The sequence below is a fragment of the Merops nubicus genome, unplaced genomic scaffold (assembly GCF_000691845.1).
Source record: "Merops nubicus isolate BGI_N331 unplaced genomic scaffold, ASM69184v1 scaffold21017, whole genome shotgun sequence".
Lineage (NCBI taxonomy): Eukaryota > Metazoa > Chordata > Aves > Coraciiformes > Meropidae > Merops > Merops nubicus.
In genome coordinates, this window is record NW_008619888.1 from 15132 (window position 1) to 41351 (window position 26220).

General features: G+C 37.7%; 1 protein-coding gene across 1 annotated transcript in view; it reads left to right on the forward strand.

Annotated features, from left to right (window-relative positions):
* LRRC28 (leucine rich repeat containing 28) overlaps positions 1 to 26220 on the forward strand; it is a gene marked incomplete at its 5' end in the record, with an annotated part of 42340 nt that overhangs the window by 13631 nt on the left and 2489 nt on the right. The window contains 4 exons of the mRNA XM_008943966.1: positions 12424 to 12630; positions 18934 to 19036; positions 22588 to 22763; positions 25368 to 25542. Of these exons, the coding sequence (XP_008942214.1) occupies positions 12424 to 12630; positions 18934 to 19036; positions 22588 to 22763; positions 25368 to 25542 (661 nt within the window). The remainder of the gene's footprint in view (positions 1 to 12423; positions 12631 to 18933; positions 19037 to 22587; positions 22764 to 25367; positions 25543 to 26220) is intronic.

The following is a 26220-nucleotide window of genomic DNA, read 5'->3' on the forward strand; positions in this document are numbered from 1 at the left end:
ACATACAAATAGTTCATACAGTAATGTACAAAGTAGTCTTTCAGGCATCTGACAGAAGAAATTACAACCTGAATTTTCTAGGGTATATGAGAACAGAGCCCTGATGGAATTAATCTATCCTGCTCTACTCTGCACTCCTGCAATCATTAGAGCTGCCACTTGGGAACACAGGGCTGCTGGAAGAAAGTCTCTTGACCTTTGAATATACTCCCAATGACATGCTGAGCCGGAGGCCACAAGACAGAAGTGGGAAGTTTATGCAGCAATATATAACTTTAAAGAACATTAAGTTGTCATTGCTGCTTTGATCAGTGATAGAGTATACTTTGATAAAACTCAGATAAAGGGCTTCAGGCTGTAGCATCAAAACAATGCATTCTGTTCCTTTTAGTTTGAAAAATGTATTTCTACAGTTTGTTTTTGAAGAAGTGGAATGTGCTTGTGAGAACTGATTAGACCTGGCACACAGACCTAAATAACGAAGGTCAAACAGAATTACTCGGGGTTTGTGTTTTGATTGTTTGGAAACTTGGGTTTGAGATTTAGGGAGAGGACTGATTGTGACACAGTTATGTATCACAGAAAAAAAAAAAAAACAAACAAACAACACTCTGTAAGTGGCCACAGTTGTGTTTGAATTCAGTAATTAATCAATTTGTGATGTTTGTTTCATGTGGATTTATTGACTGCGTAGCAGAGGAGACGAGGGAGAAGTGGAGGGTCTTTGGTAGTTTTTGGTCAGTCTTATTCCTGTGGAATTGCATCTGTGATGTAGAAAAGCAGACTACCAGGAATTTAATTCTGTAGGTGTGTAATTGTGTTGTAGTCTTGCTTTGAATGTTTGAAAGTGTTAGCTATATAAATGTATCTGAAAATCCGTACAGCCCATAAAAACTAACATCCCTAGTTGATTAAATTTTATGTATTATCTGTTGAAGCTTTAAAGGTGTATAGATCATTACTCTGTTCATAGCTCTGGCAAATCCCCTCCCACCCCCCAAATTCTTGGTGGCATCTCTGATAATCTCCATAATTGAAAAGGTGTGATGCTTCACTGCTTGTCTCGCTGATTCGCTTTACAACTGTCTTCAGTACTGCTGAAAATGAATGTAATTATTGTTGTGTTTATTATGATAGAATGCTTGGATCTGAGATACTGTGGGGGTTTTTAATTTGCTTTTGTGCTTTAAAAAAACCCCAAAACTAACCCAAAGAAGGTATCTCTAGGATTTTTCCACTTTATTCTTACATAAGAAAAAAACTAAAATAAAATTCACATACGTTACTGTAAATGTTTTTTTCTTAAGGTGTCTTTCCCCTACTTTTGGAACTTCCTCCCTCAACATGCTGAATCCTCTACTAAGAGCACAGCAAAGCTTATTCTCTGGAATTTGATACAAGGGTTTTTCCATGTTATGGCTGGGAACAGTCATGTTCTGAGCAACATAGCTTGAGGGTGACATGAGGTGGATTCTCCTTCTTGCGCAATGCGTGTGTTAGCCTGCCTTAATGAGAGGAAGATTATGGGACTCGTAGTAAGTCTCTTCCCTTTGACTATCTGTTCTTATCAAAATCACCACTTATTATTTAGAGTTAATGTATTCCAAGAAATTAAACTGGAGTGATCATGTAGTGCCTAATGTCAGACTAATTTCCTCAGCAAAGGAATTTCATAAAAAGTTGGTTTGCAACTCATCTGTCAACACTGAATTCTTCTGCTGATAACTCTGATAGTAAAGATCTGACTTTACTGATTGCCTGGTTCAAGGCACATGTGAGATATATATATATATATATCTCATATATATATATATATATGAAGTTCACTTCTGAAACTTCAGAACAGATGCTCTTTAAAATACTTGTGGAAGTCTGCCTTTTTAGAGCTGTTACCCAAAAGCAAAACTGAACTTAAAAGGGGGTTTTAGGATGCTCAGGGCCTCTTTCATAAACATTTGCCAGTAGCTGTTCACATAGGTGAAGACAGATGTGTATTGACAAGGCTGAGACTAAACCTCAGAGATGTACATTGAGAAAGATGTGTTTCATATACAAATGGTGCTTGTGTTTCTCTAGGATGAAAACGTCTTTAATACAGACAATCTGTTCCATAGCATTTAGTCAGGGTTTCAAAGACAATCAGCTTTGAACAGATACTAAACTGGGTCTTTTTTATCTAAAATTTTTCATCGGTTTCTAAATGTGTGAGAAAGGAAATGGTAGTAGTACCTGCATTGCAAATTCCAGATTTACATTAGAAATGTCTTGCTGGTCTCAGTATGCTGTGCTGCCAAAGGGCTTTAACTTCTTCATTTTGCTGCACTGACTTACTTTAGGAGGCTCTTAAGCAAAGATGAAGGTAAGCCATACAAGCAGGATCATCTTTTCAGGAGGATTATGTCCGTGCTGACTGCCTTTAGCAGCACTGTTTTAAAATGCGGAAAAAAAATGTAAATGCTGAAAACTGCAGTTCATTGTATCCTTCTCCACCATAACAAGGTTGGTAAAATTTAAACAGTGTGTATCTGCTACAATAGCACATGGCTGCAAAGTTGTTTATGAAATAAAGTAGTTGTCAGTTCATGGAGTTTATTGAGCTATTTAGTTTTCAGAAGAAAATTACCTGTTAACTAAATTAACTTGCTCTTAAACCTCTTTTATAAACTTGAAATTTTTTAGACTCTTTCTGTTGCACCAAGTGAACTTTAGTGACAAGAAAAAAACAAGCTCTTGAAGCTCACTTCTTGTGATTTTCAGGGTTGAGCATTAAAAGGTATTTTCCCCTTAAGTCTTTATTTATAAAGTTGTCTGTGAATGTACTTTTGTCTCTTTGGTTCCCTTGATGTTTTGTCTCTCCCTAAGCTCTCTGTAACTTATGTACAGTGATTAGCTATAGTAACGGGTAGTTGATTTTACTTGTGCATTAAGCAAATGTAATCTACTAGTAGGACTTGAGTGCTCAGGGGAGCTTGGAGAACAAAGTAATTCAGTGTTTGAAAGTGAACAAACACAAACTGTAGTGCTGTGCAATGGAAGAATTTTAGAATGTATTGATTTCCATTTTGGCCTTGCTGGCCAAATATAATTTCCTTTTATACATACTGTTATGAGAGAGTTAAAATACTACTTGTTGTCAACATCCTTGTTTTTACTTAGCTGGTCTATTAAATGGAGGAAAAATAAAATGCATCATTTACTGACACTAAATCTAAATGGAAAACACCTTTAAAGAGAATGTGTAGAACTGGAGGTATTATGTGAGATTGACTTTCCTGTGGTTCATGCCACACACAGAGAGTGTGATACCTGTATTTCAGTTCTTCTAATTTTATTGCAGTGGTATTTAAAATAAAAGACCCATGTTTAACTTAGCATTGTCCAAATCCGCATTAAATTGTCATTCTTTATGGATGGCTTTGATACCCAGCAACTGAAAGTATGCTCCAGTTGGTAATTGTTTCATGTTTGAGAGCTTTATGGACTAAGACTACTTATTTGTGTTGCTAAGGGAATGCAATTTGAAATGACTGAGCAGGGGGGACTGGAGTATTATTGCAAGCCTTACTTGTCTACTTTGTGCTGATTTGAACCACTGAACACAAGTATCTTCCATTGATTAAGGTAAGGCTTAGAGTTTCTCTCAGCATTTTGAAGAACAGGACATTGCTAATGTTGCTTTAAGTCAGATGTCTTCTTTTTAAAGAGATAGTCTTAGTTAGTAACTGTCAGTAGTTCATCCATGGCACCTTCTCAGTAGTAGCCACATCATGATAGTAGCTCATGCCTGCCCTTCTCAACTGGTGGGTTAGCCAGCTTGCTGAGTGGCCATGCAGACGAGATCAATCAGCACAAATGAGCTGGGCAAGTGAGGAGGACAAAGAGAAGCTCCAGTTACTGCTGCTAGCAAAGGGCATCTGAATCCATAGTTTACATTTGAGAAAGATGCACCTCTATTATCGTGGGCATGCTTCCTGTGACTGTGTAGCCAGTCCCTCCCCTGTAATTACTGTTGCAATTTGTAGTAACTTTCAGTGGCCTGGAAGAACTCTTATTTTCATAGGACTAGAGTTAAGACAATCCCATCCATTAGCATTCCTTTGAAAAACAAACATGGTGACTCCACTGCCACAAGTGGGGTTCCAAACTAAAGATCTGTCTTTGATTCTTTTCTTTTCCCTCACTCCACTCCAATTTGTAGTTGCCTGTTTTATTATGGAGACGGTTTACCTTCAGGGAAGAGAGTTCTTTGGTGTCTCCATGTAGTTAGATAAGTGAGTGCAACTTGGCTTGATGTAGTGTAATACTTTTCCACTGAAAGATGAAAATCTAACCTGGATCTATTGCTTTTGTTACACATTTAGTTACGTCTTGGACAGAATGGGGAAAAAAAAAAACAAACCACCAACCTCAAGAAAAAGAAGAAAGATGTGTCTGTTTCCAGTTGGTTGGAAACAGTTGATAGCAACAGTCACAACAGATATGTCTTCGCTTGGATTATTTGGACATTGGTGTAGTAACAGATTTGTCAGAGAGATCAGTCTGTTGTGTGGATCTGAAATTTTTCCTTTGAAGAATAAGAAAGGAAAAAGCTGTCCCAGAAATTATAGCCGGGACTGGCCCTGTTTCTGGAGTTTTCTGGGCTATCCTGTATCTCTCCTTAGGATGCTCATTTTGTTTGCCTTAATTTTAGGCAATTATTGGTTTGTTGTACTTAGTCAAAGCTTGGTATGTAAGGAGACATCCCTAGCTTGCTGGTAACTTGAGTTCAAATTATTAGCTCTTTATGCACAAGTTTTTTCTGGGAAGAAACCTCCCTTTCCATGTAGCGATGTTAGTGCATCGTGAATTCTACATGATGGTAAGACATAAGCAAAACAAGAGAAATGTAACTGGTCCCATGCTTTATTCATTAATATTTGTTTAATGTTCATGCCACCCAGGAACACTGAGGAAAAGGAAAGCAGCTGCTCCTCAAAGGAAAGACAACAGCAAAAATACATCACTTACTAAATAGGACACTTTCCTGTAAGGTGCTAGGAGAGTTTTTCACATGGTATACTTGACAAAGTACCATCCTGTCTCTTCACACTTTATCTTGGTTCCTCTATCCAGAATTTGAGGTATTATTTAATAAAACCTTAGATTAATATTAATATATTTCAAATCTATTACGTGTTTGTGTAGCAATAGTTCCTTGCTGTGGGGCAGTAAAGTACTGGGCAGGGTACACTAGAACAAAATGAAAGGATAGGTTGTCTACTTAAAAAAAAAAAAAAAAAAAAAAAGACAAAACCAAAACCAAACAGCAAACCTGATCATTTCATGACCTGGAGTTACCTTTGTGCATAAACAAGTTTTCCCTACCCCTCTTGCCTTTTTACCTACCTCTTCTGATTTGTTCTAACTGTTCTCATTGAGACCATCAGATGATGGAAGAAAATAGTTCCAAACCTCCATTCTGAGGGGAAATGGGGAGCACAACCAAATAACCACTCTGGATTTCTGCTCTCTGCCTGCTGCTTCAGTGCTGGTGCTGAGGAAAGCACAGAGTGCTGGACCCAGGAAATACAGAAGTCTGCCAGTTTTGTTAATTTAAACTTAATTAAGGTAAAAGATGGGAAACCACTGACCTTTAAAAGAGTTTGACTTAATGAGACCCTCATGCCTGATGTCTGTTTTCAGCTGGTTTTAGCTGAACTAAAATTACTGTTCAGCAAGACTGGACTAGGGAAAGCTACTTTTCTCCCTTTGCTTGTGAATGGTGGTAGAAAATAAATAAGGTTTGATACTAAATTTGTGTGTGACATTTAGCAAGGTTGAGGAAAAAAAGATTGCATTTGGGTATGTTCATTGAAAATATATATTCATATTTCACTTGGGTTTTGGGTTTTGTCTGCCTCTTAAATGTTCCGGAGAATAGCCGGTATAGTTTATGGCTGAAGGTAGAGGAAGCTGAGAATTTGGAACATCTTTGAGGTACTCCTGACATGAGTATGTTCATTCACAAAGACAATCCTGCCCCAGAAGATTACTTTCCCCATTCTTTCTAGTTGGGATATGTGTGTGAAATGCAACCCTAAGGATGGTTAAAGGTAATAGATTCAAGTTTGATCAGCTGGGATAGAGGCTTTTTTTTGGTAGAATTTTTATGGGTTTGAAGTCATATTTAGCACCTTATTTAAAATAGATTGTTCATAAAATAGTTGTTGCAGTATCACAGGGTCTTTTCCAATCCCTTTTCTTTTTTTTCCCTTAAAATATTGAGCAAATATTACCCTACACGGGAAAAATACAAGGGAAGAATCATCCTCACGTCTGTTAGGCTTGTGAAATAGAATATTTTCCAAGCTCTCTCACTAACAGTACAGGAACAGATCTGCATACAGCAGTGTAAAAATGTAAATGTGATTCAGTTTGCCTCCCCCTTTCTTCATGCTTAAATCTAATGATGCCAATTTTCAGTTATGGTCAAACTTCCTTGTTTGAAGATGGCACAGGTCTATCATAAGGGCCAATTTGTGCTAGAAAATTTAATTTTTATAGGCTATGAAATGTGAGCTGCATGGTAGGACATTAAATGTAATGTAATGTATAATAGGCTATTTAATTTGTTTTAACCATCTTAAAATCTATTTAAGTCCTCCTGAGACATCCCAGAACAGATCTAAAGGAGATCTTTTGCATCAAGCTCTTAGTGAGTTAAACTTGCATTTCCTGCCCATTACAGTTTTAAACTGATAAGAGTATCATAATTCAAATTCACAGGCGTGTGTGGAGACTTGCAGGTTTTTCTAATGGGACAGGTAATAAGCTTTGTGTAAGTATGAAAGACTTCAAACACCTTCTACTCACTGTTGCATGGTTCTACAGGTCTAAAAGGAAAAAGGCTCCTTGTACTCAGGTTCAATGATGTGGATTAAAAGATTTCAGGGGTGAAGTATGGTAGCCACTTTTAGCACTTTTTCTGAAGAAACCAACTTTTTTTTAGTCCTCTGAACAGAGAAGGATCACTGGGTGCATGAAGTCCAGTGCTTCACTATCACAGCCAGCAATCACAGCACGTGATTCTGTAAGGATTTGTGAGAATATCTCCCTCTGGGTACCACAAGCTGGAAAATGTGACACTGGCATATAGCAAAGACTTGTAGGGCAGAGTGCTGCTGCCTTGGAACAGCACGTGCTGCTGGCACTGCAGAGTGGATGGCAGGCAGGAGAGAATCCCTTCCATCTTAGAACCCTGTGGTAGCAGGGTGGTAGATGTAAATGTTTGAATGATAGTAGTAAGATGGTCTTTATTGCCTACCATACAAAGGTATATTAACATACTTTCTTGCTCCTAATAAATTGCTGGCTACATAAAGCAAGTTACATTAGGTTTTTTGCACTGGTGGGTTGTTATCCTTAGGTGGTGGACTCGTATTGTCAGTCTTGCTCTTCCTTTGCTGTTTCAGGCAGAGGTCTGTGTTGCAGCACCTTCTTGGCATGCTTATTTGCTCTTATTTTTTCATTCCATTTCACTCAAATCTCAAAAGTTCTTGCTATTCCTCCTTTGTGATAATTTGGTTCTCTATCGTATTAGCAGTACTTTAAATGCTTATGTTGACAGAAAATCAAACCCTAGTGTTTGGGGTTTTTTACCAAGGTAAAAAATAGAAATTCTAAATGAAGTTGACCCTTGAGGAACACCCCCACTCGCAATATTTTCTCCATCCAAATAATTTGCTATGAGATGTCATTCTCATCTGTTAGCGTTAACCAAGAAATTTCATGGCAGAAAGATAAGCCAGGGTAACATGATGTACATTTGGAAAGATCTGGGTTGCATTTTTAGTTACGTTCCACTCATTGGTTCCTCTTGTTTGCACTTTCCCCTTAGAACAGTTGTTATAAGATACCAAAGAGCGTGGACTTCATGTTAACAGAGCTTATTTGAACACAGGTTCTACATTTCTTCTCCAACCCTAGGCTGCTGTCCCAGAAAATGTCTTATTCATTGAGAATCCTCATGTCTGAGCTTGCCATTTTGATATATAACCCATTTTTTAACAGTATGCTGGGATGGAAGCCGCTTCATTTCATTTTAGTAATGGATGTGGTAATTTTCAGTGCTTTGTCCTTATTCCCATGAGGTATTCTGTCTCTGTCCTCACACACAGCATTATTCTTAAAGGAAAAAATGATGCAAACAGCTAATTTGATTATTTGGTCCTAATTTCTACCCCTTGTTGACACAAGTTCTTTATTTCTTGCTCTTTATTTCTTGTTGAGAAACCTTTTGTTTGTCTGTGAGTTCCCGTTTTCCTGGGCCCCTGGCAATTTTAATTTGACTTCTGTGGCCTGACCTCTAAGTGCCAGCTCTCTTTGCTGCCCCATCCTTTTTCCATTCCTTCTTAGATTGTCTGCTTTCTCTTAATGTCCTGCTTTGAGGTGCATTCTCATGCAGGTCTGCAGCCCTTTCCTGTGCCCTTTTTTCCTTTTACTTGGATGGAAAGACTCAAGATAGCATTTGATTTAAAGTCATTCTGTACCTTCCATACACTCAAATCCAATTGTCTATGTGTTTCATATATCTTGGGAAGAAATTTTGGTTTATGGCCCAACAGGGAAAGGTGGGATTGCTCTTGAAATGTAAAGAAAACTGTTAGTTATTCTTGAGTTGTGCATCTGGTGAGGCCTGTACCCCCAGAAGGTTAAGGAAGTTTGAATTGCGTTTGGCAATTATTGTATGTTGTATAGGCTGCTTACTTCCAGATGTTTGCGTTTTTTTCTTCATTTAAAACCATGGGAATTAATTTTAAACCACCTGAATCAGAATTGTGTTTTTTCTTTTTTCCTGATGCTAGGTATGTTTATACAAATACAGTCAGTTTTGCTAGAAGGCCAATAATTTTGGAAATTTCCTGAAAGTCTTTTAAAAAAAAGTATGCTGATGTTTCTTTTCTCTTTCTGTTGGGACAGACCTGTTTGGCAGTTTTTCTTTTGAAAACCCAAACACATATGATGATGGTTCACGTGTGGCTTTCTCCAAGTGATTGGGAAAGCTGTTATCATGAATTCAAAGGCTGATCTTTGGAGCCACAGTAATCACTTCTGAATCTTCGTAATACCAAGGATGAAAAAGATGAATGAATTACTCAAGCGCTGGCAGTTTGAGCACACAGTCTGAAGTATTTATGTCTATGTCTGTGTCACTGCAACCACCTTCAGAAGGCTGTAGGCAGGACTCTGGGTTTAAGCCTGCGTTGAAGTTTCTGTGAGGTAAGGTAGCGTGTGGATTTACAGCCTGTCAGCCACTTTGTGCGTGCTATGCCATGAACACATTTGAACCATATGGCCAAGCCACAGAATTGCCCAGCTCCATGTGAAGGAAGGAGTCTGTGCAGATGGACACGATTGGGACACTTGGGTCCAAGAAACAACACAGGAACTTCATGTTTGGACTCAGGTCGTTCTGAGTTAGAGGTTGTAACAAAGCTACTGAGGACTTTTGTTCCCTGGCTTTGGATACCAAGACAGGGCTTCGTTCTCTGCCATGTTGATTTTGATGGTGTTAATCTTAGAGCTAATATAAAATTTAAATTACATTTATGAATTTAAATGTAATTGGAACCCCTCAATATAATTTAATGGTGAAATGTAGTAGTTCCGTCTTCCTTTTCCCTCCCTTATCCCCAAGGATATCTCTGAATAAAGTCCCTTCTTTGTCAGTGGTTTTTATTTGTGAATATCTATTTTATTTCCTAGGTCTGGCTGAAATTTCCAAAGTCTACCTCTCCTATGTGTCTTCGTGCTTGATGAGGTGATAGCAAGAGAGATTTTTTAAGGCTTTCAGTGTGTGTGTGTGTTAGCCTATTTCATATTTAGATTGCAAGATTTTTATAGCATGGATAGTAGTATTTAGTAACTAAAAGCTTGGAAAGCTTATTAATGGACTATTTATATTTTGTGTTATTTCTCCTTATTGTTTTCCTTTGCTTTAGGGAGATTCAAACCCATCTAGTGTCATTAGTAAATGTCTGAACATGTTCTTCAAAATGAGCTTTTAACACTATGACAAGAAGTCTGGGGGTTGTATCTTTAATCTGATGGCACTTTAAGTTGTTTGGTTTACTTTTTGACTTCGTGACGGAGTGATGGGTGTTTCTGTAACATATGGCACTATATGTTGAAAGTGTATGTTTACATCTGGTATGCATTGGAAGATTAAGGTAGAGAGGATGAAGTTTTGGGCAAGTATGTGTTTTTTGGATGAAGGATAAAGTGAGAATACTTTTATTTCCTCTTAGATTTGAAACATATCATTCTAGCAATGCCTTTGAAACTCTGCCAGCTTTGCCAACTGTAACATTTATGGGATTCTGGACCTAAACTGAATTAGAAAACTGTTTTTAGTGGCAGAGGAAAAGGTTAGTGCATGAAAATAGCTAGGCCTGTTATTGACTGCATGTGGTCAGTGGTTTGGCTGAACGTAGGTGGCTCTTTTCCTGTCACTGTTTTCAAGCATATGGCTTTGTGAATATAAAACTCTTTCAAAATGAGTTCTACTGCAGTTCTTTTGCATAGTAGTCTCTTGCTATTTAGTAGTGATTATCTTGCTTTTTTGCTATTGTAAAAAAAAAAAAAAAGGCAGCTTTATTTTATAAGGTTTATGATTCCTGTTGACATCAAAACTAAGAGGTTTGAAGAATGTGGTCCTCTGTGTATAGCACCTGCTTCTATCAGTAATATTTTATATATGTTGTTGATTCTTTATTGTAATTAATGCTGGGATTGCTTGTAGTGGGCAGAAAATCTTTTCACATGCACACACATTTTGTTTCATTGGTACTTTTGTGAAAATCTCCAATACTGAATTACATTTTCTCTTTCCTTCATTGTCATGTTTTCAGTCTTGAAACTAACATGCGTAGCAGCTTTTCCCAAGGTCAAATTCAGGTTTGCTGGTTTTTTACCCATTTTCTAGAAGACCGCTTGAAATTAAGATAGCTTTTTGTTTTCTTCTTTTGCTGTAGTATATGAGGTGCTACCTCAGAGCTTGAGGAATAATGAGTTTTCTAGCTCCTGCTGCAGAGGGAGTTTAAGGTCACAACAGGTTCTGTTTAGCTTTAACTGAAACAGTGTTACTTTTTTTTTTTTTTTACAAAAATCTGGGTGATAGAGCTGTAAATTGTGCATGCTGTTGATTGTGTAGATTGTCTGATGTTTGCAGTGTAGAAAATTCTAGTGAATCTTGTTTTAGTAGCTATGGGATGCAAGAGCTGGTTTCATTCAGCCAAGAGCAAGGTACAATTGGTTCTGTGAGATGCTGAGAACTGCAGTGAGAATTAGGGGCACCAAGCACTTCATGAGTTCTTCCACTGCTGTAAGGTATTTAAAAACAAAGCAAACCTGTTTACCCTTTCCTCATGTTTGGTAAAAATAATTCATAGAATTGTCCAAATTTTAGGGTAACTGTAAAAGAATAACTAAAGAGAACTTGTAGAGCTGGTCAGCAATAGTTGGTCATTAGAGAAGTGCGCTCTTGTCCCACAGGCCAGGCACAGTGAAAACTGCTCTGTTGCACACATGAGGCTACTTAGGTGATCACACCTTGTAGACTTTTAAGAATTTAGTTACCTACATTAGAAAAAAAACCAATTCTATTCAAAACACAAAATGTACTTTAAAAAAAATCTTGCAGTGTTAAAAAATAAAATCTCTAGAAGGTGTAATTATTGCAAGTATAGCCTAGAACTTACCCTAATATCTTTCTACAGTATAACATAATATAACTTATTAAGGTTATTAAGGTTAGGTTATTAATAAATTTATTTTCTAGTTTAAATAAGGTCTTTTGAGTTGTATTAGAAAGACAGAGCTATTGTTTCTAAGCATGCTTGGTGAAAGACTGTCGCTAAGCAAGAAATGCTGTGCTTTTATTCCTAAGTCTCATTGCAAGGGAATCCTAAATAAGGTGGATATAAGCATTGCATCCTCAAATGTTTAAAAAAGAAAAAAAATTGGAATTTAGATGAGTTTGGGGTCATACAAAACACTGTTCATAACAACTATGTCATGTAATGGGGTTTGGTTTGGGTTTGTTTAGGATTTTTTTCCTAGTTCTGATTTGGACTAGGTAACTGTTTGATGTTTTGGACAGTAGCAATTGTCATGATTCAGAAATGCTCTACATTGAGAGATGTCCTGTTTAAACATACTGCCTAACTGATAACTGTTGCTCAGCAAAAAGATGTGAAATATGAAGGTGATGGAGATGATTAATATGAATTCTGAACTGATTGGACAGTATCTTAAGAGAAAAAAACAGCAGAGCTAAACGATGACCTTTGGTTTCAATTTATGCAAGTTGGGGTTTTTTTGGTGGTCTTGTTTTGGAAAATAGTTACATTTGCTAATTCTCAGTGCCTTCTGCTTGGATCGTAGAGGTTGGAGACCTGAGGGAGCTGCAGACCCTGGACATCTCCACCAACCGGCTGATAACGCTGCCGGAGAGGCTGCACATGTGCCTCTCCCTGCAGTACCTGACTGCCGACCGCAACCACCTGTGGCACGTGCCCCGGCACCTCTGCCAGCTGCCCAGCCTCAACGAGCTCTCCATGGCTGGGAACCGCCTGGCCTTCCTGCCGCTGGGTGAGTCACCCTGCTCAGGGCAGAGGGGAGACAGGAAAACAAGCTGTCCGCCCACAGCGGGGAAAAAAAAAGGCAACAAATGATTTTCTTTGGTCCTTACAGATGCTGCTCATAGAGTTGTGACAGTGGTCACGTTGTTGGAAAATATGTTTAAGTAAACAACAACCAAGCAGCAGGTTAAAGTTTCATGTCTGTCTTAAAGCAATAGGTCAGCTATCAAATTGGCTTTATTTTTAGCTAACTGTGAGGAGAAAAAAGTTTAAATGATGTTGTGTTAATTATAGTCCTGTATAATCTGAGTTCCACCACTCTGCATAACTGTTTCTGTTCGCTGGATCAGATGATTTAACTAAGATTCTTCAGCTAGGGTTTAAAACGTGCTGTGGAGTCCCAGTACCTCCACATAAATTGTTTTTTATCATTAGGAATGTCAGCACTGCCTAATCAAGCAAAGATGGAGTTTGTGTTATGTATAGGCATCCATCAAAACTGCCATGGTAGTAGACAAGGAAAGAATGTATCTGCCTTTCTCTGAACCCTTTCAAAGTTTGGAAGTCTTGAAGCAGGTCTCAAGAGTAGGAGGTGCAGTCAGTGTGTGGTGGTTTCTTGTGGGAGGTGGGTGTGTTGTCAGTAAGCTGTATATTCTGTTGGTGAGAAGCAAGTCCTCTGCCCTGTTTGTTACTTTTTAGCCCTGCCACGGGCTAACCTCTGCTGAAGTACAGGCACACGTGCAGATCTATCCTGTCATTTGAAGAGCCATTTATAGTTTTTCTAGAATACAGTCAAAGTTTGGTGTCAATTAGGCACAGATGAACTTACGATAACCATCTTGAAAAGAAGCTGAAAATAGAGGTGGCTAAAAATGAGATCATTTCTAAATTTAATTACATTGTATGGGTTTAACTTAAGTTTTTCAGGACTAGGAATTTAGTTTTTAAAGAAGTTAATCATCTTTCTGATTTTCTTAGCATCTTAGTTTATATTCCTAGAAAGCGCAAATAACGTCTCCAGACATAGTGTTTTAGTTATGTCCCTACATAACTCATTATATAAATGAGAAAACAAGTTCCAGGATGCATCATCCAGATTCCACAGTACTCATTAAAACAGGCAAAGTAACTTTCCCTATTTTGGCAAATATTTTGAACTCCATTTCATGAGAGAGGTAGTTGAATCTTTTTAATTTTGAAAAGATAAGATGCTGTTCAGTAAGATGAGATGTAAAATATTAAAAGGTGAAAGTTTTTCCAGTCTTGTGCTAGTAGCTTATCTGTGAGGGAGCTATGACCTGGATGAGCCATAGATATGCTGGAGTGTTTTAAGTTCAAAAGGAGGAAATAAATCTCTAATATAATGACACACCTTCTTTTTTTCTTTATTTTTAGACTCAAATTCAAAACATTCAAAAGGAACTTTTAAAATAACAGGAAACATCAAAGACTGTCAATTGACCTTGTTCAGTAGTTCTTAATAGTGACTCACTGGTGAACATTTGGAGATAATTTGCTATCTGTGGATATGAAACTGAATCATAAATCCTAGAGTTCAGAGGAAAAGCAGCACAGTATAAATGTAAATGTTTAATCCTTCCTCTGAAGAATCGGAAGGCTTCAGAGTGGTCAAGATGTGATGAAATAAAGCAGAAGAGAGAATTAGTGCATTGAAAAGCAAAAGATTAAATCTATCTTATGTTGTGTGGGAAAATATTTTTCTTGGAGCATTACTGAAGTTGAGGCATAGCTGTAGTACTGTTTCTGCTAGCTGCACGTGTTGACTAACGGGCTTTTTGCGTGTATTCTTACATCCCCCTTCACTTTACTGGTTAATGACTGAGCAAGGATGTTAAATAACAGTGGGAGGTACTGTAGAAATATCTGCAAGTGATATTCAAGCAAGAATTGTCTTTTTTTTTTTTTTCTATTAGGGAGTTGAGTTGAAAAGTAGACATTTGATTTTTCTCCTGACAGAATGTTTTTTATTTTTCCATTAGACGTGTCTCTGTTAGAAGAAACATGTTTGCAACATATTGCTTAATGATTTTTCAAGTGTGATTTACTTCATGTATTTTATATGATGGTTGACATCTAGTATGCTAAGGAATCCCTTTTTCCTCATCTAAGCACGTCCCCTGTAGCTGCCCATAGAGCCTCTTGTTAAGCGTAGTGGAAATGTGCCTTTTCCTGTTCCTGGATTGATAAGTGTAAGGCTTATTCCATCTGTACTTTCTCAGCACTGCTCAAGAGGTACTATGTAGGGGTTTTTGTCTTATACATTCTTTTAAGTTTACATGCACGTCTTAAGAAAAAAAAATGATAATTTTATTAATCAATTTTACAAAACGCAATTAAAATACCTGATGCCACTTGCTGACTTTCAGAACTAGTACACAAACAAAGCAGATGGGTAAATAATAATGAATTAGTAATTTGTTCTGCAGAACACAATTCTTGGATATGTCAGCATTTTTTAAATTATTGTTTCTCAGCTGATGGACACTCCAGTTTATATTCAAAGAAACAAGTCTGTGTGGATCTGAGCCTTTGGGCTTTCCTAATAAATTTAAAACAAATTGTGTGTGTAAGTTGAATGGAAAACTGCATCCTGGACACCCCTCTTATTGTCAGGGTAGCTTTCATACTGCCCAGATAAATAGTCTTTGGAATTGTGTTCTTGAATGGCATATCAAACTACTCATAATTTTGTATCAATCTACTTAGAATATAAATGATCCTTTGGTAGCATTTTAACTGTAAAATTTTATGATGAGCAAATACCCCAGTGCCTGAAAACAAATACTGTCGTTAGCAGAAATTTGAATCTGATGACATTGCAAAAATAAAAACGATTTATGTAATAAAGTACAAATATAATTAAAATAGGCCATAAATTCTCAAGTGAACTGGCAGTACAGTGGATGTTATGACAGCAAGTAATCAGTGTTATATCACTTTATTGAGGGCTTATGTGCACTTTTTGTTTAGAAAATGGGTCTAGTAATTATCAAGGCGCAGTAAACAAAGGTCTCATTCTACCTCAGTATATGCTGCTTTTGTGTCCTTGCCCTCACAGTATGGTTAAAAGAGCATCAGTGCAGACACACAAGAGCTTTTGTTCCATCTTCAGCCATGTGGAATGCATATGCCAGGCCCTGAGGTTAAAAAAAAAAAAAAAAAAAAAAAAAAAAAAAGAAAAAAAAAATAGAATTGGGGTTTGTTCAGGACTCATGGCATTTGGTCATTTCTGGGAGAAAGATCTTTGATCTGGGAGCCTGGAAGGAGGAAAGTGGAAATGTTTTAGACACAGTACAGTGCTTGCAAAAGCCACATGAAAACCTTCTTTGTAGCTTTAGCCTTTTCATAGATGGACAGCTTCCTTATTTTACCAAGTTCTTCAGAAGCGTGGTTTTTAGAGAACTTTTGACAATATTTGTTGACTGATATAAGACATAAAAATTAATGTGGATAGGATACAAAGAGCTTTTTAAAGTGATGATATATTTAAATTTAAACTTTACAGATAATGTTTGAAACAGGAAAAAAAATCTTTTGGACAGTGGAAGATGCTTGGTTATTTAATGCAAAAAAAACGTATCAAAGGAACATTTATAGTTACAGGCTATTTGGCGTTGGGAATTGAATTTTTCCTACTGAGATATTTTGTCTAACATCCAAAAATTTGCTTTAATTACCTAGGAAATGCAGTCAACTCACAACTTAGAATCTAAACATAGCATAAGATAAAGACAGAGGGAGGAGATGAGCTGCAGCCTAACTCCCCCCTCAATGCATATGAAAAGAACAGCTTTAGGGCTTTTTTTGACTTGCCTGATTTTCAGCCCATTTGCATACATCTGCGTAGAAATGAGCAAGATGAGCTTCTTTTAAAAATCTTCTTCCTTTCTCAAAATTAATAAGTTACAGTAATATGTTGAAGCTGCCCCAGCAAGCCATAGTTTTTTGCTCTTAGTATAAGAGCGTTAGGTGAGCCATGCACACACTCTGCTTAAACTTTATTGGCTGAATCTTTTCCAGCCTTAGGATATTTTATGGTGGTACAGTGCCTCAGTATCACAATATATTTTATTCATTGTAGGATAACAGTGTTTTTGTTTCATCTAAAAATATCCCAGAACTTTACTAAGATTTTCAACCCTGCAATACAGAGCCAAAGTAAATAATCTTTTTGAGGTGTTAGCTCAAAACGATGCACAGCAGCATCTCCCAGCACTGCTCATCAGTCAGAAGAGAGATATGTTCTTATGTTCTTGCTTCTTTGGGCAAAAGAGTTGAGGATACAGCAGATAGCTCTGCAAACTAGAATGTCTTTGGGACAGGGGCAAAGAAGCATCTGGTGGTTGAACGTGTTCCCTGATGTCCAGTGACTGTTTTGAACAAAGCCTAGATAATGGTACCTGAAACCTCAGCAAACTGTTGCAGGGCAAGGGCCTGTATTAAAACGGGGGGGGGGGGGGAAAAACAAACTAATGGGGGGGGTGGAGAAATCACAACTCAGTTTTTCATTTTTCTATGTTAACATTTTTGTAAAAGGAATCTACTCATTTTCTGTTGCTATCATCAGTTATTTAAGTCAAAGATTTGACGATGTGACACCCTCTAAAGCTCCTCCTCAGTGTGAGCTTTTAAGGTTTCTGGTGCTTACAGCTGCATTCAAGTGAGTGACAGCTGAAGACATTCAGTATATTTTAAGATGGCCAAATGTTTGGGGAGGAATGCTCAAAATATCATTTGCTCTAGTTGCACTAAGTGGTGTCCAGAGCTCTTGTGTACTATGAAATTATTCAGTAAGAAAAGGGATTGTATTACCTATTGTCACAGTAGGGGATGAGAAAATTATTTCAAATAAAATTTCTCAATAGAAATATCATGGAAATATTTTTAATTCTTATTCTGTTCTTGCCTGTGATTATGAAAGGGACAGAAGCTGATTTCCCTGGTTGTCCTAATCTTTATGCGAGGTAGTTGACAGCTGTAAAGATGGGAAATGAGAATTAGTCAATATTAGTATTGTCTTGCAATGTGGCTGATTCAGCCAAGTGCTTGTTTATCTTGCTTAATTTCTATAAAATGCTCATAAAAGTTTAAAACTGAGGCATACAGATGACTTATTTTTCCATAACACAGTTTGTCTAGGCTGCAGCCGTCCCCTCCCAGGCAGAGGGGCTTTCAAACATTGCTGGCTTGGTACGTGCTCTGTATTGAGCACGCTTGTCTCTTCCTAATCTAGTATATCAAACAGCAGAGGAGCTCCAGATGAAATGGGCTGCCCAGATGATCCTATATGGCAGTTTTCTTGGCAGTTCAAAACACTTTTTAGGTTGTTCTTTTTAGTTCACTGTTTGGTTTGTCTTTTTAAATGTTTCAGGTGAGCATCCTTTTCACTTCTTTTGATTTCAGACTGTTTTACCACTGACTAGATCTTGCTGAGAAGCAAAAGTATTGTTTCCAGAATTATTCCTAGAAGCCTAAATTTTTCCTTTCTATTTTGCTCCATTTTCCCACTTTAATTTTCTAGACAAAATGAGATTATTTCATACCTATATACTCCTGTCTGGAAGTATGTTATTTCTTGTTCATTAAAGTATTGCTTAAACATGCTCTACCTGCCTGCCAGCCATGAATATTTAAACAGAAATAATGTAAGCAGCACGCCTTAAAATGTATTGATCATTTCCTTACAGCCACAGCTTTTTGTATAACAATCTACAGTTTTACCCTTGTTCATTTTCTTGTCTTCTGTAACTGACTGCATCACACAGGCTTGTTTCTAAGTGGTTACTGGTTTCATTTGGTTATGCCTAATGTAATCAAACAATTATCTTCTTGGAGAAAAGGAGGAGTGGGACAGACCACATTGGTTTTTATGCTTTCACCACTTTACCAAAGATAGTGCAGCTGTGATTTCAGTGACATGAAGTCAGTTAATGAAAGCAGGTTTGACCTTATGAACTTGAAGTATGCACTGTAGATCTGAAATCAATTGTCCCTTTGCTGCTTCCAACTGACTTTGGAGTTTGTTGGTGTTAAAATTATTTATAATTGGATTTTCAGGGCTACCGCAAAGGTGTTTTGGTTTGTTTTAGGAATTTTAGGTGGCATTTTCTAAACAGCTTTTCAGCTCCTCCACAATAAAGCCTCCACTGGCTTAAGTTTTACAACGAAGTACAAATTTTTGCTTGCTTACATGTAGTCTGATTACCTTATTCATAATTAAAGATAATTACTTTGTTTATAATGGTCACTGTCATCCCTTCTCCCCCTGACTTCTCTTCTTTTCTAACCCCAGATTTAGGTCGTTCTCGGGAGCTACAATATGTTTATGTGGATAACAATATTCACCTGAAAGGCCTCCCATCTTACCTGTATAATAAAGTCATTGGTTGCAGTGGGTAGGTATGAATTAATTCAGATGTCTTGCATACCTCTTCCTTGTAAAATTTCTCATAAATATCTTAATTATACAAATGATTATTTTTGTATGCATTTGTGATTGATTTGGAACTGATGTTACTTTGAGGGGATTACTACAGCTCCCAGGTTTTTTATTTTTGTAGTAAATCTTCTGTGTTAATTGCTGACTTTCAATAGTCTAATATTAAGCCATAACAGACGGTGCAGTTATTCTGAAGGAATTCCTAATGATAATGTAAGGTCTAATGCTGAATCCTAGCTGCATTTAAAGGTTGGCCAAAAATGTAGAATTTTTCATAGAATCCCCAGAACCAAAGATTGAACAATTTTTATTTTTATGTGCTGCAGCATCTATCTAATTGATAAGTTCTCACATCTCTGTAAGTTATGGACCATGCCTTGGGATGCCAGATACAGCTCCTCCACTCATTTTACATCCCAGTATCAGCTTCTTTTAGGTCTTGGTACCTACTAACTAAAATAAGTAACGTTTTTAGGAATTACAGATTGACAGGTTTATTTTTACATGCGGATTTTTAAAAATATCTTAGGCTGTCTCATGTCTGTGGTTAGGATGTGAGGGGAAAAGAAGTGGTCTGTCTAGGACACAAGCTTAATTCTTTCTACACTGACACTGACATAAATTAGGATCAGCACCACTGATGAATGGAGCCTTACTGGTGTAAAACTGATCAGAAGAGGATTGTCCCCATTACCATCTAATTATAAATTCCTGGTATGCTCGCTCTTGGCAAATCTTGCATTAAATATAAACTCCTTCTCTCCAGCTTGCACTCTGCTGCAATATGTGAGATGCTGAGTCTTGGCATTTTAAGGGTTTTCTAATATTCCTGTGTCAGCTGGTTGCGTGATATTTAAATACTTGCAGTTGGATTATAATTCTGCTGAACTGTGTGCAGTCTCATATGTCTACTAATTTTGTTTTTCAGGAAAAATAATTCTTAGCCTTAGTTCTTTCACAACTGATTGTAAATTATAAGACAGAAATAAAATTGAGACTAAAGGTAATAGAACCGTATTGATTGTGACCAAAACTACAATGCAGGAAATGTTCCAACACGTTTGGTCCAACCTATTTCAGGTGATTTTAAACAGCCATGTCATTTTTTTTTTAATGTTTTAATTCCTTATTTTATACTCAGAATAACTTTGTATTTGCACTGACCTTTTGTGAATGTACTACCAGTTCTTTTCACTGTCATTATATGTACATTGCTGGTGGGCTAGCTGCTGGTATTTCTGGCAGAGGATTATAAATCCAGTATAGAAGAGACAAAAAAAGTTGCAGTGAAATTAGTTCTTATAACAATTCTGTGGAATAAAAAAATGATAATTTTTTCCTTAATAATAAAGAATTAAAAAAATAATTCTTAGTAAGCAAAATAATATTTGTATTTGTGTACCAAACAGATATGTCTTTAATATTTTTAAGGAACATTTTCACCATGAAAAGAGCACTTGCATATTATTAAGAAACCAGTGGTTTTATTTGATAATATGCTGAGTGATGTTAAAATTGTGCAGTAATCATCATGTGAAGAACTTCTGTGTTCTTTCCAAGAAAGCAGTAGTAACCAATGCAAGGTTTTAATGGGTCAGACAAAGTTGAAGATCCAGGCTTTAGTGCTCAATCTTGTCATCCACTGGAGAATAAAATCTGACACGCTGCTGTTGCTAACATAAAACTAGATTTCTGAAAATAGAGTAGAAATTGCATTGTGTAAGGAATGAATCTCTGTCTGGGAACCCTGTAGTCAGACTGACTGTAAAAGGCTTCTATATAAGAGGTGATGATCTTAGCACTCAAAATAAATTTTGATCTTATTTTTTGCAGATTGGATTTCATATCTCCAGCTAGGTATCTGTCAGTCTTATTGAAGGCAGCCAGTAGGTGGTCACAGGGTTTTGTGTGGCTACCCCACCCCCCAGTTTTTTATTTACCTGGGTTCTTCCACAGCTCCATTTTTTCCCTGCTAGTTAGACCATCCTCTATTCCACTTTTTAACCACCCAGTATTACCTGTAGTTGAGATTCGATTCCCATATCTATTCTGATTTAAGGGTATATCTCTTGGATTATTCCTCTTGATGGTCTGTTTTGCTTGTTTACTTTGTTTTTCAGTGTTGTAGTCTGGCATTAGTAGCCTCACCCTTTACATAAAATAGACAAAATGGTCTAACTCTGACCTACAGAGACTGTAATTAGTTCATGGGTGTGTCTTCTAGCTAGGCTGGTAAGGGGTTAATCAACTTGAAAATACAACATTATAGATTTTTGGTGTGATAACTACTTCATTGGGTGTGGATTGTTTGAATATTTGACCTCTGAATTCCTAATAATATTTTAACTCAATGAAAGTTTTGTGGGAAAGTATTAAATATTTAATAGAGAGGTTTATTGACTTGTTGTTTGGTGCTGCTCTTTTTTGCTTGTTTCTCTGGGCTGTTGTTCCTTTAACCAGAAGAGATGAGACTGTTGTCGAGAGAAGTACTATGAGACTTCTTTCACATCTGATAAAGTCGAGTGTAGTTACCTCACTTCTAGGTCCAGTATCTGGGAAGGCTGACAAATTTGTGTTTCTATTCAGTTTGTTAGGACTGGCCCTAACAAGTTGCTCTTGGCTTCAAATTTAAGTTGTCATGAACAATTCTGATTCCCCTGTTGACTTCCCCAACCTCTTAGTAGAATTTTCCTATGCGTGTCTCTTTGGTATGATAGCTTGCAACAGGGATCATGTAAAGAGTTCTTATTTTTACTACAAGCAAGGTTTCTCTCCTTGGATCCAAATAACCTTCCTCTTCATTAGATGATTGGGAAAGGACAAGGCTAGGAGGCTTGGTAGGGTATCTTCCTACTACAGCTTAGGCTGTTCTTGTTATTTTTCCTTCACTTGCCTCACCACACCCTCCATGGAACTCTGTTGATTGGGTAAGGTATAGTACACAATCACCCAGTGGCACTGAAATGATATTTTTTTTGGTGGTTGTATCTTGCTTCTCATATTATAGTTGAGAAATCTATTACGCTTCTCAAATGGTTGATCCAAGGCACAGGAAGCCAACTGTTAGGTATGAAACTGCCCCTCTGTGTAAAATGTTTAGTAATAATGATATTTAGAGGCTAAAAGAGATTAGTTTGTTGACAAAGTAAAGGACACATAGTGCACTTGGTTCTACCTCTTGGTAGTGGGTTCTTATTTCTCCAGCTTTTCAATGTTATTTGTTAACTAAAAGCCTCCAGATGTCCCCTGACTAGCATGTCACAGAAGGTGGGAATCTATAGAAAATGTCTCAACATGGAATCACAGAATAGTTTGGGTTGGAAGGGACCTTTGAAGATGATCTAGTCCAACTCCAACACGTATTGCACTCTACAAGGAATCCTTGAAGGGTGCTGCACTGAACAGTCTCGGGCGTTCTTTGGGTTGATCATCTGGGTTTCCCCATAAAGTTAACTTTTTTTTTTTCTTCCCCCCTTTAACCACTTTCTAAATGTCTTGTCCTTCTAGCTGTGGTTCTCCAATTCAAGTTTCAGAGGTGAAACTGCTCTCTTTTTCATCGGGCCAGTTAACTGTGTTCCTGCCAGCAGAGGTGAAATCTATAGGAACAGAAACAGATCATGTGCTGCCTTTGCAAGAGCTGGCCATGAGGACCCTCTATAACACCTATTACAGGTTTATGAAAGGTAGGAAATTTCTGCATTCTTCATATTACAGAAGGGGTGAATGTGCTTCTCTGGCAGTGACAGGAACATTTCAAATAGCTCTTCAAAGAGCTGGGCAAAGACTAATATTTTAAAAGATTTATTTAATGAAATGATGTTTGAAATGCTATATTAGAACAAAAATGTCCAATATCAAAAACCAGATGTACAAAGACTACTTCTGAGGTTGAGTGGTGCTTAAAAATGGTTCCTCTCCTGAGGAATGTATAAAGAAGGACGCTTTTTGCAGGAAAAGCTCTTTAATGGAAATAGGAGATGAGAAATAGAATTCCTGAGGCAAGATTAGATGCATCAGCCAACAATGCAACTTCTTGCCAGGCAGCACACTCCTAAACTGGCAGACTTGTTATACATAAGGCCAAAGAAATGCTAGCAGCCCTTGGCCATGTCAGTACAGCGTGACAGCTGAGCTGTTTTAGTTCTGCCCCAATTCAGACTCTTTGCTCTGAAGTGGCCCTTGGCTCATCTGGTTATGCCTTATGCAGTCACATGAGTTAGCAAGATCTGATGGTAACCTGCAGATTCAGATTTTGTCAGATTGAGATGTTTTGTGACTCCCCCTATTCAGGGTATCGTGGGAGTTTGTCAGATTTAGAGGTGAAAGTGGAAAGCAGAGATGTGGAGAGTTACGATGGAAAGATGAGAGGGTTTCTGGTAGGAGGTCACTTGTACCATGGCCACTAGAGTGAATCAGGACTGCTGAACTACTGCTTTGCCAGGAGAAGCACTCAAGGATGTCTGTAACAAATCTGCTGTAGGGGAGAAGCTTCATGTTGGGAGTGAGATAACCTTACAAGCCTGTGCTCATAGGAAACAGCACTGCTTTGTGGTGAATGTATCTACTACAGAGAAAACATGAATTGACCATTTGCAGTCATGTGTTTTTTTTTATATTTCTCTGTATGGTGGGGAGAGAGGAGTTTTAGTTGTTTAATATTGGGACATCAGCTGCACCAAAATTACACAGTGATGAATGCGGTTTCATTTCGATTTGCAAAATTCTAGTCTTTGAAAAGGAGTCTGGGAACACCAGGTACAAGATCTTTTAAGTCATTAGTAACTACTTTTCTCACCCAGTTGTGACTTGCACAACAATTTCTGGAATCGTGACTACATGAATGTGGTTCCTGAAGATGCTGGTGAAGATTGGTTTGGGAATAGAAAAATAACATTGCAAAATCTGTTTAAGAATTGGTTTGTAGATGGTTTATACAAGGCTGTGGTGATTATATCTAGTTGCAGCCAAGGTGCAGAACCTGAAAAAGATGAAGCATGGTTTTTTAACTATCTTGCCTACTTCTAGTTTGCCACGTTGTACTAGGTAGTCTTATGTCTTCATATATAGTTAAACACACAACTTATTCTGTGTGACCTTATTAAAGACTGTGCATTACCACTGGTGACAGCCACATCTCAGTGAGGCAGGAGTAATGCCTGGTTCACACAGGTGTAAGATAATGGTGTGCTGGGGAAGGGGGTGGCACATGTGATAGGAGTAGCAGATGCAGTCTTTCACTACCTAAATTTGCAGTTTCAAGGGTGCTGTTAAATACTTGGTGGCTGCGAGGTAAGCATGACAGAAGCAACTGGATTATTTCTCCTCAGTCTTTGCCTGGCTGCAGAAGTGACCTTCTCTTTCTGACACAAATAGACTATTCATCCTGCTTGTCATCTCAGTTGAGGCTGTTGTGGTACACTGTGTATGGGGTTAAACCTCACAGTGTTCGAAAGCTGAGACTAGAGTGATATCACAAAAACTCATTTATCAGGTGCTGCATCTTGTCTGCATTACTCAGCACCTACACTCATTCACTTCTCTCAGCTGTCTCTCAGTTTCTAGATGGAAATTAGCATGGTGGGTTTAACTCATAAAATGCTATGTGGCTTGGGCCAGGCCTGAGAAAAGGATTGCTCTTTGCTGTGAAATGACCCTGGAGTCCCTTTTGGTGAAAATGATGGCATCTTGGAAGCTGAGGGGGCATACAAAGAGACTATGAATGTATTGATCTTTTTAGAGTGGTCTCTTTGGTTAGACCTGTGAAAATTAAGCTGGAATGGACTGTGTTTCAAGTAATTATAAATATTTCAGATCTCTTTTTTTGGTAATTGTGGGGTTTGGTCTTTTTAGTGAGCTTTGCTATCCTGTAGAATTGGTTGCTGAAATACTTCAGTAAAATACTAGTGATGTCCTGCTCAGAATTTTGTGTTCTTATTAGTTAGTAAATGCCTATCTAGATCATTGTGTCTAAAACCACTTTATGATGTGTTACTAGTTTTTATTATTTGGTTGAGCTAGATTTCCACTTGTTAATTTGGGTGCAGTTAATCTTATGCCCACAGATGGTAAACTTGCACAGTTAACTTGAACGTTCTGAACTTATACATGGAGAGCAGCACGTGCTTCACCCTCGTTGGGGTAATGTGTTACTTTGCTGTTGGTTTCACAAAGCCTTAAGAATGGGAGACAGCTGATTTTCTGCACTGCTCGTGGATCATGCTTTTTCTCTTTGATTTCATCATGCAGTTTTTTTGTTACAAGCTTTTTTTGTTTCTTTTCTTCTCTAGACTTGAACTTTCTGACTCCAATCTCGCTACCCAAAAGCCTCTTGGAATTGCTGCACTGTCCCCTGGGACACTGCCACCGCTGCAGCCAGCCTATGTTTACCATTGTCTACCCCAAGCTCGTCTACCCAAAGCTCTTTCACTTGAGGGAAACTCCAATGGCAGGATTGCATCAAGGGTAATTATACAGGAAATTACACTGGGGTTTCATTTAGGAAGAAAAACACCTTATGGAACAAAGCATATTCTCAAGGATTTTTTTTTTTTTTTAGCTTGGCAAGCTTTCAGATCTAAAGCTCCTGTCCTGTGATTGCTTGTAAAAGTTGACAAATGTTTTATTTACAAGGCAACCATAATACTGTTGTTAGACTGTTTAACAAAAGCTACCCCACTTGCCTGTTTCAGACTGTTTCAAGTACTATCAGTGCTTGCCCTGATGGTCTCAACACTCACTTCAGGAGAATGCCACCACAAAATAGAAGTGCTTTAGGTTTAAAATGGAGAAAAGCTCTAAGGCCAGAACTTCATTAAAATATTCTGTTGTAAAATACTCTTGGTTTTCTTTCCACACTAATTAGCTAGAGATACTCTGTGGAAGCATTCTGCATTGTGACATGCATTTCATAGTGATACATGTTTTTAAAGTATTTCAGTTCTTATGGTTTTAGCAGATGTGAATCCTGCAGAAACATTCAAGTTGAGTACACAAGCCTACATGGACTTCTTGACTTGCTGGACTGTATAGGCATAGAAGAGACTCGAAAATGGATATGGTTCAGGGAATATTGTCCACATGTAGATGAAGATTTAAAATACCTTCAAGGTGGGCACTGATAGCTTTGCAGCAATTCTTTCC